General features: G+C 40.0%; 1 protein-coding gene across 7 annotated transcripts in view; it reads left to right on the plus strand.

Annotated features, from left to right (window-relative positions):
* parp4 (poly (ADP-ribose) polymerase family, member 4) overlaps positions 1-16,051 on the plus strand; it is a 140,713-nt gene that overhangs the window by 94,981 nt on the left and 29,681 nt on the right. For all 7 annotated transcript variants that reach the window (XR_006311927.1, XR_006311929.1, XR_006311928.1 and 4 more), the window contains 4 exons: positions 5,511-5,698; positions 8,911-9,010; positions 13,755-13,925; positions 14,210-14,290. Coding sequence is in view for 4 of the 7 variants with exons in the window: in XM_043691882.1 (XP_043547817.1) it covers positions 5,511-5,698; positions 8,911-9,010; positions 13,755-13,925; positions 14,210-14,290 (540 nt within the window). In the remaining 3 variants the exon portion in view is untranslated. The remainder of the gene's footprint in view (positions 1-5,510; positions 5,699-8,910; positions 9,011-13,754; positions 13,926-14,209; positions 14,291-16,051) is intronic.

Genomic DNA, 16,051 nt, shown 5'->3' on the forward strand with positions numbered 1-16,051 from the left:
AGACCCCAAAACAGTAATCACTCTGTGGGCAAGAGTATAAATCAGCAAGTAATAGGGGCATGCGTAAAGAATAAAACAATACTTATCATTGTCTTTAATCTTCATGTTGATCAAATGGGAAAGAAAAGCTATGACAATTAATTCATAGTGTGCATTAGGGATAGTTTCCGAGAGCAATATGTCTGGAAGCCTAGCAGGGAGCAGGCTATATTGGATCCAGTAATGGATAATGAGGCAGGTTTACTAAATAACCTCTGAGTAAAAGATCCCCAAGGAAGTAGTGATCATGACATAATAGAATGAAATATTCAGTTTGAGAGTGAGAAACTTCTGTTGGAAACAACAGTCTTTAAGTAAAGGGAATTATAACGAAATAAGGATACAGTTAGCTAAAGTGAACTGGGTGGATAGATTAGCAGGAATGAAAGTAACCAAGCAGTGGCAGCTATTTAAGGAAGTAATTCATGACTCTCAGTAAAAGTACATCCCAGTAAAGAGAAAAGCTTCTAAGAGAGGGATAAACCAATCATCGCTAACAAAGGAAATTAAGGTAAGTATTAAGCTGAACGACAAACATATACGGTGGCCAAAGTCAGTGATATTTCTGAAGACTGGCATGAATTCATAATCCAGCAAAAGAAGACTAAAAAGATAACATAGACAGAGAAAATAAACTATGAAGGCAAACTAATGTGGAAAATAAAAACTGACAATAAGAGTTTCTTTAAATATATAAAAAGGAAGAGAGAGAGAGAGAGGTCAAACTGAAGATAGGCCCTTGGGAAATGAATCTGGGGAGATACCTTAGGAAAACAAGGAGATGGCAGAGAAATTAAACAGATATTTTGCGTTAGTCTGTACAGTGAAGGTACTTTGAATATTCCATTGACACTAAAGAATAGAGGGGAGGAATTAAATACAATCACCAGTGTTGTGATTGTAACAAGGTCAGCCAAATGGACTTCATACAATATGAGTTCCTTGATTGGGGCTATTAGATATTAGATTACTTACAGTGTGGAAACAGGCCCTTCGGCCCAACAAGTCCACACCGACCCGCCGAAGCGTAACCCACCCAGACCCATTCTCCTACATTTACCCCTTCACCTAACACTACGGGCAATTTAGCATGGCCAATTCACCTAACCTGCACGTTTTGGATTGTGGGAGGAAATCGGAGCATCCGGAGGAAACCCACGCAGACACGGGGAGAATGTGCAAACTCCACACAGAGAGTCGCCTGAGGCGGGAATTGAACCCGGGTCTCTGGCGCTGTGAGTCAGCAGTGCTAACCACCGTGCCGCCCACAAATTAATCAGATCCAATCAGGGAGCCCGGGCTGATAGATTAAAAAAATGAGTGTCTGACATTCTGTTCACTCTGAGAGCTGGCTCTGAGGGATGAGAATCAGTGTCAAGGATTCTCCATGTGTAAATAAAGCGTGACTTGATTATGGGATACCGGCTTCTGTGGCGTTGTTTTGTGATGACGCGAGTGGGGTTAATGATGTAACCATGGAAAAGGACCTACTAACTGAAGCCCAACTGGACTTCAAATAGGCAGTACAACTGGCTTTATCATTGGAAAATGCGACAAATGGAGTATATGAGTTGCAGGGTATTCTGATGGAAATGAATACAATCACCCGTCTGACAGAGCTTGGGGAACTCCACTTGAGTGACAGCAATTGCATAGCCTCACTTAGGACATATCCTGAACAGAGGGACTCTACATCAGCTCACAATAAAACCTCAAAATGCCAAGCCTCAGCCAGATGGTTAAAATCTTCTTCAGGGTCTAGGCCATCAAGCCATTGTAGTTGTTGTCGGTATGGAGACTTGCGACAGCAAAAAGGTTCAGCTCGACCTAAATTGAGTAAGAGAATGCATTGGCCTTATCCAGGAGAGTGCACTCCCTGGAATGTCACCTACATCTGGTTTGGAATGGTTAAATTGCTTAGCAACATCCAAATTGGAACCAATCAAAGTAAACATCTGGTCACCCTGTTCTAATGGACGCCAATGCCAACGCAGCCATTTCAGTGATCGCAGAAATAGTCTTTAACAAAATTCACTCTGGACTCCAATGCTTAGCCTTGTGCAAAATGTCAGCCAGGCTGAGAACTGATACCAGGGAACCTTTACAGATTAAGGGTATAACTTTGGTTCCAGTTTCTTATGAGAAACAGCTGGTTCAGTTATCACTGATTGTAATAAAAGATTCAGGCCCAAGCTTGATATGGCAAAATTGGTTGAGAAAGATTCACCTATATTGGCTCAACATTTTTCAAATAGAAAATGGCTACCTGAGTTCAGTCCTAACTAAATACTCGGATGTTTTTCAGGAAGGTCTAGTGACAGTCAAAGGAGCTAAAACAACCTTGCATGTTGACCAGGAAGCAATTCCATGATTCTGCAAGACTTGTCAGTGCCTTTTGCCTTATAGGCAAAAGTAGAGCTGAGATCAGAAGGCTGGAAAGCAAAGGAATCATCAAGCCAGTCCAATTTGCAGAGTGGACAGCACCGGTAATACCGATTGTGAAGCCTGACAGGTCGGTTCGCCTATGTAGGGATTTTGAACAAACAGTAAACCTCTTGTTGCAGCTAGATAAATACCCAATTCCTGGCAGAAAGAACTAATATGCAAAATTGGCAGAGTGGCTATCCTTCACAAAGCTGGACATGAGCTATGCGTGCGTACAATTACAGTTAAGCAAGGATTCCCAGAAGTATGCTACAATCAATACCCATAAGGGTTTGTACCAAAATACAAGACTGCCATTTGGGATATCATTAGCCTGTGCAATTTTCCAGCAGATGATGGAAAACATTTTACGATGTCTACCCCAGGTTGCCATTTATCGAGATGACGTACTAGTAACAAGAAAGACCAGTAAGGAGCATTTACATAACTTGGACTGAGTCCTTAGACATTTCTGCCAAGTGGGCGTATGCCTGAGAAGGACAAAATGTGTGTTCCAGACGCCCCAAGTGACCTACTTGACTACAGAGTTGACAAGACAGTGTTACTCCTGTTGGAGAATAAAATGTGGGCGATGAAAAGTGCCCCAGCTCCCACATCTGTACCAGAGCAGTGTTTCCTTGAACTTGTGAATTATTACAGAAAATTTATACATAATCGGGTCTCCATCCTGGCACCTTTGTATCAACTCTTTAAAAAAGGGTCAGCCTTGGAAATGGTCACGTAGCCAAGCCATAGCTTTCAGGGAAATGAAAGAACAGCTACCATCCTCTAAGGTGTTGGCACACTGTGATGCTAAGCGAGATCTGGTATTAGCATGCAATGCTTCACTGTATGGGATCTGGGTAATATTAGCTCATAGGTGGCCCACTGGAGTGGAATGCCTAATAGCATATGCATCCTGGACTTTGGCTAATGCAAAACGTAAATACACCCAGATAGAGAAAGAAGATTTGGCAGTCAAATTTGGGGGTTCACCAATTATTATTTGGACGTAAATTTGTAATAGTAATAGACCACAAACCTCTGCTAGTCTACTTAAAGAGGACAAGCCCATAGCTTCAGACTGAATTCAGCCGTGCTACAATTACAAGTTGGAACCCCACCCTGGAGGCCAAATTGCAAATGCGGATGCATTGAGCCACCTCCCACTGGCAGACACACTACCAGTGGTGCTGCCATTGGAAGAGTCCATAATGGTTTTAAATTTTCTGGACACACTTCCAGTCACAGCTGACAATATCAGACTTAGGACATAGAAAGATCTGGTCCTAGCAAAACTGAAATGACTGGTAATGATGGCAGAAACTAAAGAGCTATTATAACCAGAATTAAAACCTTTTTGGACCCAGAGACACAAAAATCACAGTAGAGGATGCACGTCTTTTGCAATACACAAACTCACGGAAATGTTGATCACAGATAATAGGCCATTTTTTACCAGCAGGGAGTTTAAGTATTTCCGAAAGTCAAATGGTAATCGTCATAGAAGGACAGCTCCATCTCATTCATCATCCAGTGGTCGGGCAGAAAGAACAATCCAAAATTTGAAAGTAGGGTTAAAGAAAAAGCCGACAGCTTCACAAGATACCAAATTGTCTCAGTTCCTATTTGATTATAGGACCACCCCTCATGCTACTACAGGAGTAGTTCCAGCAGAGTTGCTAATGGGGAGAAGACTCTGTACCAGATTAAATCATATCTTCCCAGACCTGGAGGGGAAGGTGAAACGTCATCAAGAACACCAATGCCAGACACAAGAGTTCACTAAGCGAGACAGACAGTTTACTTCCGGGTACAACATTGGGTGTCGGATGCACGGATAAGAGGCATGGTTAATGCGAGGTCAGGTCCAATGACATATAAAGTTCGGGTAAGTGAGCTGGTCCTGAACAAGCCCTTGGACCATATGAAAGCTGTAAACCCAAAAACAGCGCAGGAGTTAAACATGTCCAGCCCCTTGACTGCCTTTTATTGACTATTGCAGAACCCATGGTTCTCCCTCTGTTGAAGATAACTCAGAATCTGAGATGGACACAGCAGATTTTGCTGTCGTGGCGCCTTTGCCACCAGAAGAGGAGAATGAGTTTCTTACGGGACGCCCCGGACCCAGGAGACGATCTACTGCACTTTATATGCCCGTATCAGAGGCAGAGTTGGAGGAAGCTGATCCGGTGCTAAAACACCCCAGAAGGAGCTACAAAAAAACTGGCCTGTGTCCTCAAACTCAGAGGGGGAGGGATGTAATGATTGTAACAAGGTCAGCCAGGTGGACCTCATAGAATACGGGTTTTGTGATTGGACCAGATTAACAGCCCCAACCAAATAGCCCTGGCTGACAGATAAGAACATGAGTGTCAGACATCCTGTTCACTCTGAGAGCTGGCTCTGATGGAGCTGGATCAGTGTCAAGGACTCTCCAAATGTGAATAAAGGGTGACTTGGTGACGGGAAACTGGCAACTGTGGAGTTATTTCAACCAGCACTAAAGAAGTGGTATTAGACAAACTAATGGGGCTAAAGGCGGATAAGTCCCCAGGCCCTTTTGGCTTGCATCTTGGGATCCCAAAAGAGGTAACTGCAGAGATAGTGGATGCATTAGTTGTAATTTTCCAAAACTTGTTTCATTCTGGAGAAGAACCAGAGGATTGGAAAGTGCTAATGTGGTGCCTCTATTCAAAAGGGGAGACAGGCAAAAAACAGATAACTGGGGGCTGATTAACCTAATATCTATTGTTGGAAATATATTGAAATCAATTATTAAAGAAGTAATAGCAAAACATTTGAAAAATCATAATCAAATCAAAGTTGATTTATTACTGAAGTGATTTATAACAGTAATGTATGTACCTCCTGCATTACATTTCTATTACTTAGTATGAGTTTTTACATTGATTACATAGATCTCTTCATCAACCGGAATATTGGATCAACTGGCACATGCCTGATCCCATAGATGTCAGTTAATAAAAGGTTTGCTTAATTTTTGAGTTAACCAATACGCTTTTAATTTTCATACTCTTTCAAAGTCTGTTCAGAAGCCAATGGGCAACACAGATTTTTGGAGACCATTGCTGAATCTGAACTTGCTTGCCCCATCCAAAAGGATACGCAATGTACTTTTGATTTCTGATGGACACCTTCAGAATGAAACTCTTACATTGAAGACAGTATGCCAGAATGTCAAACATACCAGGATATTTACTTGTGGTGTTGGGTAAGTCGTCTTCTTGAGCAGATAGTTGCAAATAAATCAAAGAAAGTAGAATATGAAGTAGAAACTATTTTATTTGAAATATTTTGCCCAATTTGCACTTAGAAACACATGACATACAGTGTCGATACTCATGACATTTACTGTTGCTATAAATATTATGTTATAAGCTATGGACTCAAGAGCTATTGTAGAGATGAGCTAAGTGAATGCTAATGGAAGAGGTTATCAAACCATCATTACAAATGACAAATGGAAGGCCAAAGTGGAGAGGGAGTAAATTAGGGAGAACATCTAATTTACAGGCAGCACGGTGGCACAGTGGTTAGCACTGCTGCCTCACAGTGCCAGAGACCCAGGTTCAACTCCCGCCTCAGGCGACTGACAGTGTGGAGTTTGCACATTCTCCCCGTGTCTGCATGGGTGTCCTCTGGGTGCTCCGGTTTCCTCCAAAGATGTGCAGGTCAGGTGAATTGGCCATGCTAAATTGCCCGTAGTGTTAGGTGAAAGGGGTAAATGTAGGGGTATGGGTGGGTTGCGCTTCAGCGGGTCGGTGTGGACTTGTTGGGCCAAAGGGCCTGTTTCCACACTGTAAGTAATCTAATCTAATCTCTAGCTTGTGTTTACAAGTATTCCTACTGCAGAAAAATGTTCTGTTCTTACTAATGAACATTTAAAAACTTATGAAAAAATAATTTAATTCATTAAATTGCATTATTTGCGTGATAGGTAGGATCATGATTATAAGGCTGTTATCCTCATAACCTGGCTAGAATCTTTGGTTCAGCTATCCTTCCCTCTATGACTTCCAAACTGGAATTCTGATATTTAAACCCAACCTTTGGTTGGTTTTTGTACCATGGTGAACAGCAGGGTGCACAGATGAGATATTTCTCAGGACTTTTGTTTTCTATTTGCCAAGTATTTCAGTTATCAGCCTTGGGTTATATACAATTTTGGTTTATTTCATTTCTACTAATTCGATTAGGATTAAGCATTCAAGTAGTTTTTATTGCTTTCACATTGTCTGACCAGAGATCTTCAAGAATACTCCTGTGGTTAGCTTGAAATTTGTTTTCATTACTGGTGTTCACTATCTAAAATAGATCATTTGTTATTTATCTACCTCCTACTGACATAATTTCTTCCACTTTCTGACTTCTGCAGCTACTCCAATTACATTCTTCACTCTTTCTTTAGACACACTTTGTGGACCTGATTATTTGTTTTCATCTTTCAGAAACTATGACATGGTTCTCTGCTGCACAAGGACCTAGAAATGCATTTTTATTTATCTGAATATAAGTTTTCCTTGTTTGAAGGCTCCAAGTATGTCTTTTCCTCACCTCTGGTTTATATTTGTGCCGATGACTCTGGACAAAATTATTAGCACTTCAAAAACTAATTGCTGCATGGAACCAGTTCCATTTCCACAAAACCCCATACTTCTTGGCAGTGTACCTGGCAACATAAAGTCACAGGAGGTAGCTACTTAATTGGCACTTCTATACATGCTATCTTAAGATAGGAAGATCTCCACCACCATAATAGGAAAGACCTTCCAAAGATGGTTGTTGCTGTAGCCCGCAAATCCTTTATTCTCTTCCAGGAATAGGTGGGTCAGTGTAGTAGGCTTTGCAAACTCATTCAAGGTTGATAAAAGCATATGGCCTCAGTAAGTTGTCAGACTATCATTAGGAAAATCTTGACAATGTCTCCAATCTGCCCATAATTGAGCATTTAAATACAGTACTGAATGGATAAGCCCTTGTCTCTTCCACCCTAAGATTAGTTGCAAGGTTAGTTGAAGGCAGAGCTTGTTAACCCATTGAACCTACACCCTTCACATTCCTTCCAGTCTTGCCTTCAAGCATGGGACTGAGAAGATTCTTTCCACATTCATCAACTGATGACTCAGTCTCATCTGGGATCCATCCTTTTTCCTCCCTCCCCACCTCACCAATTTAGTTTAAATGATTCTTGATTGGTGCAATAATGTTATTCTCACATTTCTTGCCATTACCTTTTCAATTGTCGATTTAGTTATTCTTTTCCATTTTAAATACTTGATAGAAATTCTTATTGACTGACTTTGTAGCTAGCTTCTCTCAGACTGTAATTTCTCCCTCTTTTATTTAGACATTCTTTGCTGATGTCAGGACCTAATGGCTTTCATCCTAGGATTTTAAAATAATTTGCTGCAGGGATAAGAGATGCATTGGCTGTGATATTCCAAATTCCTTAGATTCTGCAAATGTCCCAATGGTTTGGAAAATTGCTGATGTAAAACCTGTGCTCAAGGCTGATTATCATAACTTATATCATAGGGAACTGATAGAATCCATTATTAAGGACTAATGGCAGAACATTTTGAAAATCATTAAAAAACAAGCAGCATCAACCTAATTTTGAGAAAGGGAAATCATGTTTGATTAGTTTATTTAGAATTCTTTGAGGAAGTAACAAGCAAGATGGATAAAACCACAAGCCATAGGAGCAAAAGTATGTCATTCAGCACATTGAGTTTGTCCTGCCATTTTGTGAGATCGTGGCTGATCTGTTAATCCACAACTCCACTTTTTTGCCTTTGCCCTATAACCCTTGATCCCTTTACTGATTTAAATCTGTCTATCTCAGTCTTGTATATTCTTAATAACCCAACTTGTACAGCCCTCTGTGGAAAAGGATTGCACAGATTCATTACCCTCTGAGAGGCGAAATTCCTCCTCCTCTCTGTCTTTAATGAGACAATGCCGTCTGGTGCTAGAATTTTTCACAAGGGGAAAGATCCTTTTCGCATCTACGATGCCAAGTTCCTTAAGAATCTTATATGTTTAATTAGGGTCACCTCTCATTCTTCTAATCTCAGTGAGTACAGGCCCAACTTACACAAACTGTTCATTAGACAGATCTCTCCATACCTAGGAACAGCCTCATGAACCTTCTCTGGACTGCCGCCAATACCAAAATATCTTTCCTTATGTAAGGGTCCCAAAACTTCTCACAGTATTCCAGCTGTGATCTTCCTTCTCTACCAATTATCTACCTACACCAGGTATTCAAAGTTTTGGGTTTCTCTGTTTAAACATGGTTAATCATGATTTTCAGCTTTCTGTACATGGTAGATGTTAGGAATAGGCTGAAATACATGTTAAAGGTAGTATTTTTTTGGCATCTTAACTTTTAAATCATTTCATTATTATATTTCCCACTAGGTCAACAGCAAATCGCCATATGCTTAGAATGTTGGCACAATATGGAGGAGGAGCGCTTGAAATTTTTGATTGGAAAACCAAATTCAGCTGGAAAGCAAAGGTGAGGTTTTTTTTTGTACCTTCTGGGTGTTGCATAATGCGTATACAATAATATTTTTAGAAGTTTTATTTTAAGTTTAAGAAACATGGCTTTGTGCTAATGAAGATAGTGAATTAAAATGACGGAAGGAAAGCTTAACAAAAAGCCATTTTAAAACTTAAGGATTAGTACTCTCAATGTTGGATTCATCCATGAAAACCAGGTTAAATTATTGTGTTGTGTTGAGGACATATTTGAAAAAATCCCCGACTCCCCATCAAATTCGACTTAGACACTCGACCAATCTGGCAGGATGTGAAGTCACCACTAGACAGTGAAGAATGGAAAAGCCGTAGGAATAGACAGGATTCCAGTGGAGATGTTCAAACTCAGATGAGCAGAGCATACCCATCATCTATAAACTGTTCCTTAAAATTCAAAACAAAACAGAAATTCTTGCTGATCTCAGGGATATTGCCGTCACCACCATCTTCAAGAAAGGAGACAAAGTGGACTCATGGGAACTATTGAGGAATCTCCCTATTTCTGGGAGGATCATTGCCTGAATCCTCACCAGGCGTTTTTTTTGTCTCTGAAGAAACCCGGACATGATTTTCACTGCTTGGAATTGCCAAGAAATATGCTAGGAACAACACCAAACGTCTGCGTGGCCTTCATTGATCTGACCATGGCTTTTGACTCAGATAATCGGGAAGTGGTTTGGAAGATTCTGTGAATGGCTAGCTGAGCAGAAAATTCATCAACATCCTCCAACCCCTTCATGACAAGACGTCAGTGATGATTCTCCCCAGTGGTAATATGTCAGAATCGTTTGAAGTCAAGACAGGGATCAATCACTCCCTCAATCCCTTTCTCCATCTTCATCACTACCATTCTTCATTCTGACAAAAACAACCTTCCCAGTGGTGTGGACATTATCTACAAAATGAACGGAAATCTTTTCAACCTCAACTAGTTGAAGTCCAAGACATAAATGACATCAGCCTTGTTTGTGGACCTTCAGTATGCAGATGACAACATCATCTATGCGCTGTCGGAAAATAATCTTCAGTCCTTGCTCAACGCACTCACGGAAGTATACTGAAGAATTGGTCTCCGTCTCAACCTTGAAGACTTGTATCTTATACTAACCTATCCTACATTAATTTCCAGTCCATTCCTCCACTGAGATCAAAGGAGAAAGTAGCCCAAATGTGGAACATTTCACTACCTGGGTAAGTACATGTCATCTCAGACTGACATTAATGCAGAGATTCAACATTGCATCCAATTTGCAAGCGCTGTCTTTGAAGATTAGAATCTTCAATGACTGGGACATCTATGCTAATATCAAGAGAGAAATAGCCTTACCCTTCTTTCCCTTTCTTTGAAACATCTCTCGTCAAAGCTGCAGTGTTGATTTCAACACCCACCAGAATTCTTCATTGATGCAACCAGAGAGTTCTGAAAGGGAATTCCAAATCAATTCCACCATCTCCTAGAGAACAAGAGAATCACCCCAGACAGAGCGGAGAATCACTCTCCAATAAGAAACTCCTGTACCAGCAGCCACTTTGGGAAGTGCTTATTCAGTGGGACACAAGCCTCGAGACAATCCATAAATAATTTCTTTCCTGACTTTAGTTGTTACTTGGCCAAGTTTTAAGATCTGATATTTTGCAAAGTTCAACTTTTTTCATGCTTGGAGATGAACTTGTGCATGTGACCTTATCGAGGTTTATAAAATCATGAAAGGCATAGTCAAAGAGAATAACAAAGGTCTTTTTCTTACTAGAAGGCATATTTTTAAGGTGAGAGGAGAAAGATTTAAAAGGAACCTAAGGGTCAACTTTCACACACAGGTGGTTCGTATGTCGAATGAGCTGCCGGAAGTAATAGATACAGGTCCATTTACAATATTTAAAAGACATTTGGACAGGTACATGAATAGGAAAGGTTTAGAGGACATGAGCCAAATACAGGCAAAAGGGACTAGTTTAGTTTGGGAAGCTTGGTTGGCATGGACCAGTTGGACTGAAGGGTCTCTTTCCATACTGCATGAGTCTAAGTATAAATGAATGGTGGATGAGTATTAGTGATTGTAAGGGTTTACTAAGCATTGGTAAATTTGCTATTTGTTATAAAACTCATTGATTGTTGCAGGATTGTTAATTATATATTAATTAAGTCAAAATAATAATCATAAGAGTCAGTTCGCTGAATGGCTGGTTTGCAGTGCAGTATGATGCCAACAGCATGGATTCAGTTCCTGTACTGGCTTAGGTTACCTTGAAGATCCTGCCTTCTCAGCCTTGCTTCCCGTCTGAGGCGTGGTGACCCTCACTACCAGTCTTCTCTTTCTAATGGTAATAATTATCTGGGATTGTGGTGATGTTACTTCATCAGCAAAGTAATTAAAATATTGCAAAGATGGCAGGCAGGATGTGGGAACTTCTAGATGCTGGTGTGATTCAGACCAGCTATATCTGCAGTTAGTGCCCGTGGTTGCAAGATCTTTGATTCAAAATAGACAAGCTGGAGGCAAAGCTGCAGCCAATGAGGCACATTAGGGAGGAGATAGTTACCTGGCCACTTCATTCCTACAGTCCCTGTTCCAGAAGCATGTCATCTAAGTAGTGAGAAATTGAGTCGCTCTGAGATGCAGAGGAATCTGAGTGTCCCAGTGCATGAGTTGCAAAATATTAGTATGCAGATACAGCAAATAATTAGAAAAACTAATAGAATGTACATGTTTATTCCAAGGGAATTTGAATACAAACAAAAGAGGTTATGCTTCACTTATACAAGGTACTGATAAGACTTATGATGGATACTGTATACAGTATTGGTCTCCTCATTGAAGGAAGAAGGCAAATTAATTTGAAGCAGTTCAGAGAACGTTTGCTGTAATACCTGGAATTGGGTGTGTCGTCTTATGGATAGGCTAGGCTTGTATCTACTGGAATTTCAAAAATAAGAGGCAACTTCATTGAAATATGTAAGATCCTGAGGCATTGGTAGGGTTCATGATTCTTGCTGTTATGACAGAATCTAGAACGAGAAGTCATAGTTTAAAAAAAAGGGTCATCCATTTTGAAACAGATGAGGAAAAATGTATTCTCAGTGTTGTGGATCTTTGGAACACTATTCCTCAAAAGACAGTGGAAGTAGTCTTTGAATATTTTTAAGGCAAAAGTAGATTAGTATTTGATAAGCAAGTGGCTGAAAGCTTATCTTGGTCGGCAGGAATGTGAAGTAATCAAGTCAGTCATAATCTTATTGAAAATTGGGACTGAATGGCTTCTTTCTCATCCTAATTTGTCTGTTTCTATGCATTTAAAATAATAGTGATCATAGGTTTCCACTATAGATAACAGGGAACATTAACTTCCACCAGTAATAGTTTTGAAATTTAGTTCATGTGCACACACAATTTTTTTCAGTGTGCAGTCACTTGAAATTTGTCTTTGCAAAGCTCCATCTTTATTCAGATGGAAGCTAGGGCTTAGAACCAATTAACCTTTCAAGACCAATAACTCTGCTTCAGAACTGAAAGAAGAATCTTTGCAGTTCATGCATTAACTCTGTCTCTCTCTCTCTACAGATACTGTGCAGACCTTAGTTTCTCCAACACTTCTGATTATATTTCAGGTCTCCAGTATCCGTAGTATTTTTGAAATAGCTCCACAAAGGCCGGCATCTCATCACCATGTCACCCTTTGTTTACACATGCATAGTACTTGACACTGGTCCAGCTAGCACAGTGCTGGCTCCAAGAGTGAGCAGAACCCCTGGCACTCTGTTTTTTTTTTCTCTTTCTTTTCTTTTTTTTTGTGTGCAGGTGTGAGACACAGTGAAAGACACAAAGTGCACCAATCTTTATTCAAATTCCACCACCAGGAAGATAGGAAAACACCCGGGTGGCCAGTGACAAGCACTGCCCTTCACATCAAAGGGCAGTGCTGTGTGATCAAAACAGTGAAGGGGAAGGTAGGGACTAAATCAAAATAGAATTGGAGGGAGAAATGATGCACTCCACTCCCTGCGGCGCCCACCTCTCCCTGAACAACTCCAGGGTGTTGGTGGACACCGAGTGCTCCTTCTCCAAGGACATCCGGGCTCTAACGTAACCGCGGAAGAGGGGCAGGCAGTCGGCCGTAATGACCCCCTCCACGGCCCGCTGCCTGGACCTGTTAATGGCCAGTTTGGCCAGGCCCAGGAGCAGACCCACGAGGAGGTCTTCAGACCTGCCCTCCCTCCTCCGTACCGGGCACTCTGGTTTATATCTATCAGCTAGGGCTCCTTGATTGGGCCAGGTTAACAGTCCCTATCAGGGAACTCGTATTCTATGATGTCACCTGGCTCACCTCATTCCAATCACTACAGTTTTGCTTTTATATACCTGTGTGGTATCTTCCAGGCTCATGCAGTTTAATGGAAACATGGCTTCCTAACTATCTGAGACTTATTGTGAAGTGTTGATCCTATGGTCTGAAGTCTGTCTATCTCTAGAGTACTTCAGTCTTCATAACTGAAATAAATTAAAGTTTTTCAAAAAGTCTGAGGTTTCAATATGAAGAATTTTACTTTTGTTATAGATGAGAGTATTTTTAAAAGTTTTTGTTCCAGATTTTTGTTTTTCCTATTTGTTGATGCTTTATAGAGAACTCATAAATTTTAAGCTTACTCTAAATTAACATAGCTTTAATTGCAGAATCGCAATTTTAATGAAGGTTCACCCTTCTAGTTCATCTCTTTATGATAGGTTCTGTCTCAGGTGGATCGAGTCACTCAACCAGGCTGCAGTTCAATTTCTGTGAAGTGGGAGCGGTTCAGTTTCAATGCTGCAGCTCCAGTCCAAGCCCCAGCACAAATTCACTCTGTATTCAGCAATTCAAGACTGCTCATCTATGGCTTTGTTCCACACTGTACTCAGGTGAGATTTACTTTTTTTCACTTTCAATATCATTGCATCTTTCTGACCAAACAGTATTAAGGTCTCAGTAAAATTTAGACCTAAAAGCCATGTAAGTGATAACTATGGGGTATGACATTGTGTAATCTGGAAATCACGTCCAATTTCTGTGCTCTTAAATTATGGTTTTGGGACCGGAGTCTTGAAAGAAAAGTAAAACTACAGAAAAGGTCATTATTAAAAGCTTATAGTTTTTAAGCTTTAAAATCATTTAAGATTTAAGATCAGTCTTCTGTGCACATCAGGCTGAACTCTCTGCTGTGATCAATGACCAAGAAGTTTGTACCATGGTTTCCACCACTGAACTGCAAAAGACAAAGGGCAAGGTATGTTCTCTTAAAACTTTTTGATTAACTTAACTGTAAGAATTATTAACAAAAGCATAAATAAGATAATCTGCAGAGTAATAGATATCTGTACTGAGAAGTAGACTTTCATTCATTAACATTTTTTGATGTGTTAATAAATATCAACAGAATTGGAAAATTGAAATTCAGCGTTAAAATTGCAGCCATTATATTTTAGAGTATTTGATAGACTTAGGGCAGAGGGGATATAGAAAATGGCAATATGTTAGGGTGATGGTGGAACTGTTTGGAAATCATGTTATCACAAGCTATGTGAGCTTCAATGTACACAAAACTGAGTTTCTTTCCTCAGTATTGCTAATGTCAGATGTTACCAGGATTTAGGAATCTGATTATGAATAGAAAGCAAAATTGAGAGATGGTTATCACTAGGTCCGTCTTGTGCACTTCCTGGTAGTCGAAACAGATTGTTACTGGGGTAGTTGCCTAAGAGCAAGACTCCTGGTTGTCAAAAAAAGGCGCATTGCAAAATAAGAGCTCATGATATTGATGTTGTTTCAAGCCATGGATAGGGGACTGGCTAATGAACAGAAAACAGATAGTCAAGACATGTGTAACTGTTGGAGGACCGTGAGGATCAGTGTTGGAGCCTGAAATATCTACTCTCTATATTAATAACTTGAATGAATAGCCAAAATATACTTTGCCAAATTAGCTGATGATATGGAGATAGATGGAAAAGCATTTGTCACCAAGATATAGTATCAGGTAGGTTAAATAATTCTGTAAAAAATTGTCAGATAGAGAAAGATATCAGAAAATGTGGAGTTGTCCACATTAATAGGAAGAATAGAAAAGCAAAAAAAATCATTTAAATGGACAGAGATTACAGAATGCTGCTATACAGAGGGATCTAGATATCCTCACGCATGAAGCACAGGAAGATAGCATTTAGGTGCAATAAGTAATTAGGAAGACAAATAGGAAGAGCATTGGTTTTTATTTCAAGTAAAACGGATGTCTATGGTTCACCACACCTTGAGCAGCCAAGTGTTCTACTGGTCATGACTCTATTTTTCTATTTGTCCAGCATAATCTTAGACTCTTCAGTAGCTCAAAAGTCAGTCTATTTGAACTGAAAATGTGTATAATGACTCAGCTCTATAACTTTGTGGGGTTGAGGATTCTGAAAATTTACAGTAATCTGAGAAAAAAAATCTTCCTCATGTCAGTCTTAAATGTGTGATTCATTATTCCAAAATCAGATACCTGAATTCCAGATTCCCCATTAGGGGAAACATCTTGTCAGTTTCTCTGTGAAGTACTAGAGAATCTTTTTTTTAAATTGCTTTAATAAGATCACCATTTATTCTTCTAAATATGACTGAGTGTAGATCAAACCTGCTCAACCTTTTCACATATGTCAACACCATCATCCCAGAAATCAACTGAGGGAATGATTTCTGAACAGCCTCCGATGCAAATACATTACTGCTTAAATAAGAAGACCAAAACTGTGCGCGGTACTTGAGATGAGGTCTCAATAAGATTCTGTATAACTTCACCAACACATCTATACTTTTATATTTGATTCTCCTTTTATTAAGCACCAATGTTTCATTTGCATTTGTAAACATTTGTTGTACTTTCATCATTCAATGATATCAATGATAGTTAACTTTCTATCTCAATTCCACTCTCTTGCCCTTTCCCGTTATCTCTTGATTCCCTGAAAGAACAATGCTGGAGTACCCACAAACCTTTGGATCGAGAATACCA

Source organism: Chiloscyllium plagiosum, chromosome 6 (genome assembly GCF_004010195.1).
Source record: "Chiloscyllium plagiosum isolate BGI_BamShark_2017 chromosome 6, ASM401019v2, whole genome shotgun sequence".
Lineage (NCBI taxonomy): Eukaryota > Metazoa > Chordata > Chondrichthyes > Orectolobiformes > Hemiscylliidae > Chiloscyllium > Chiloscyllium plagiosum.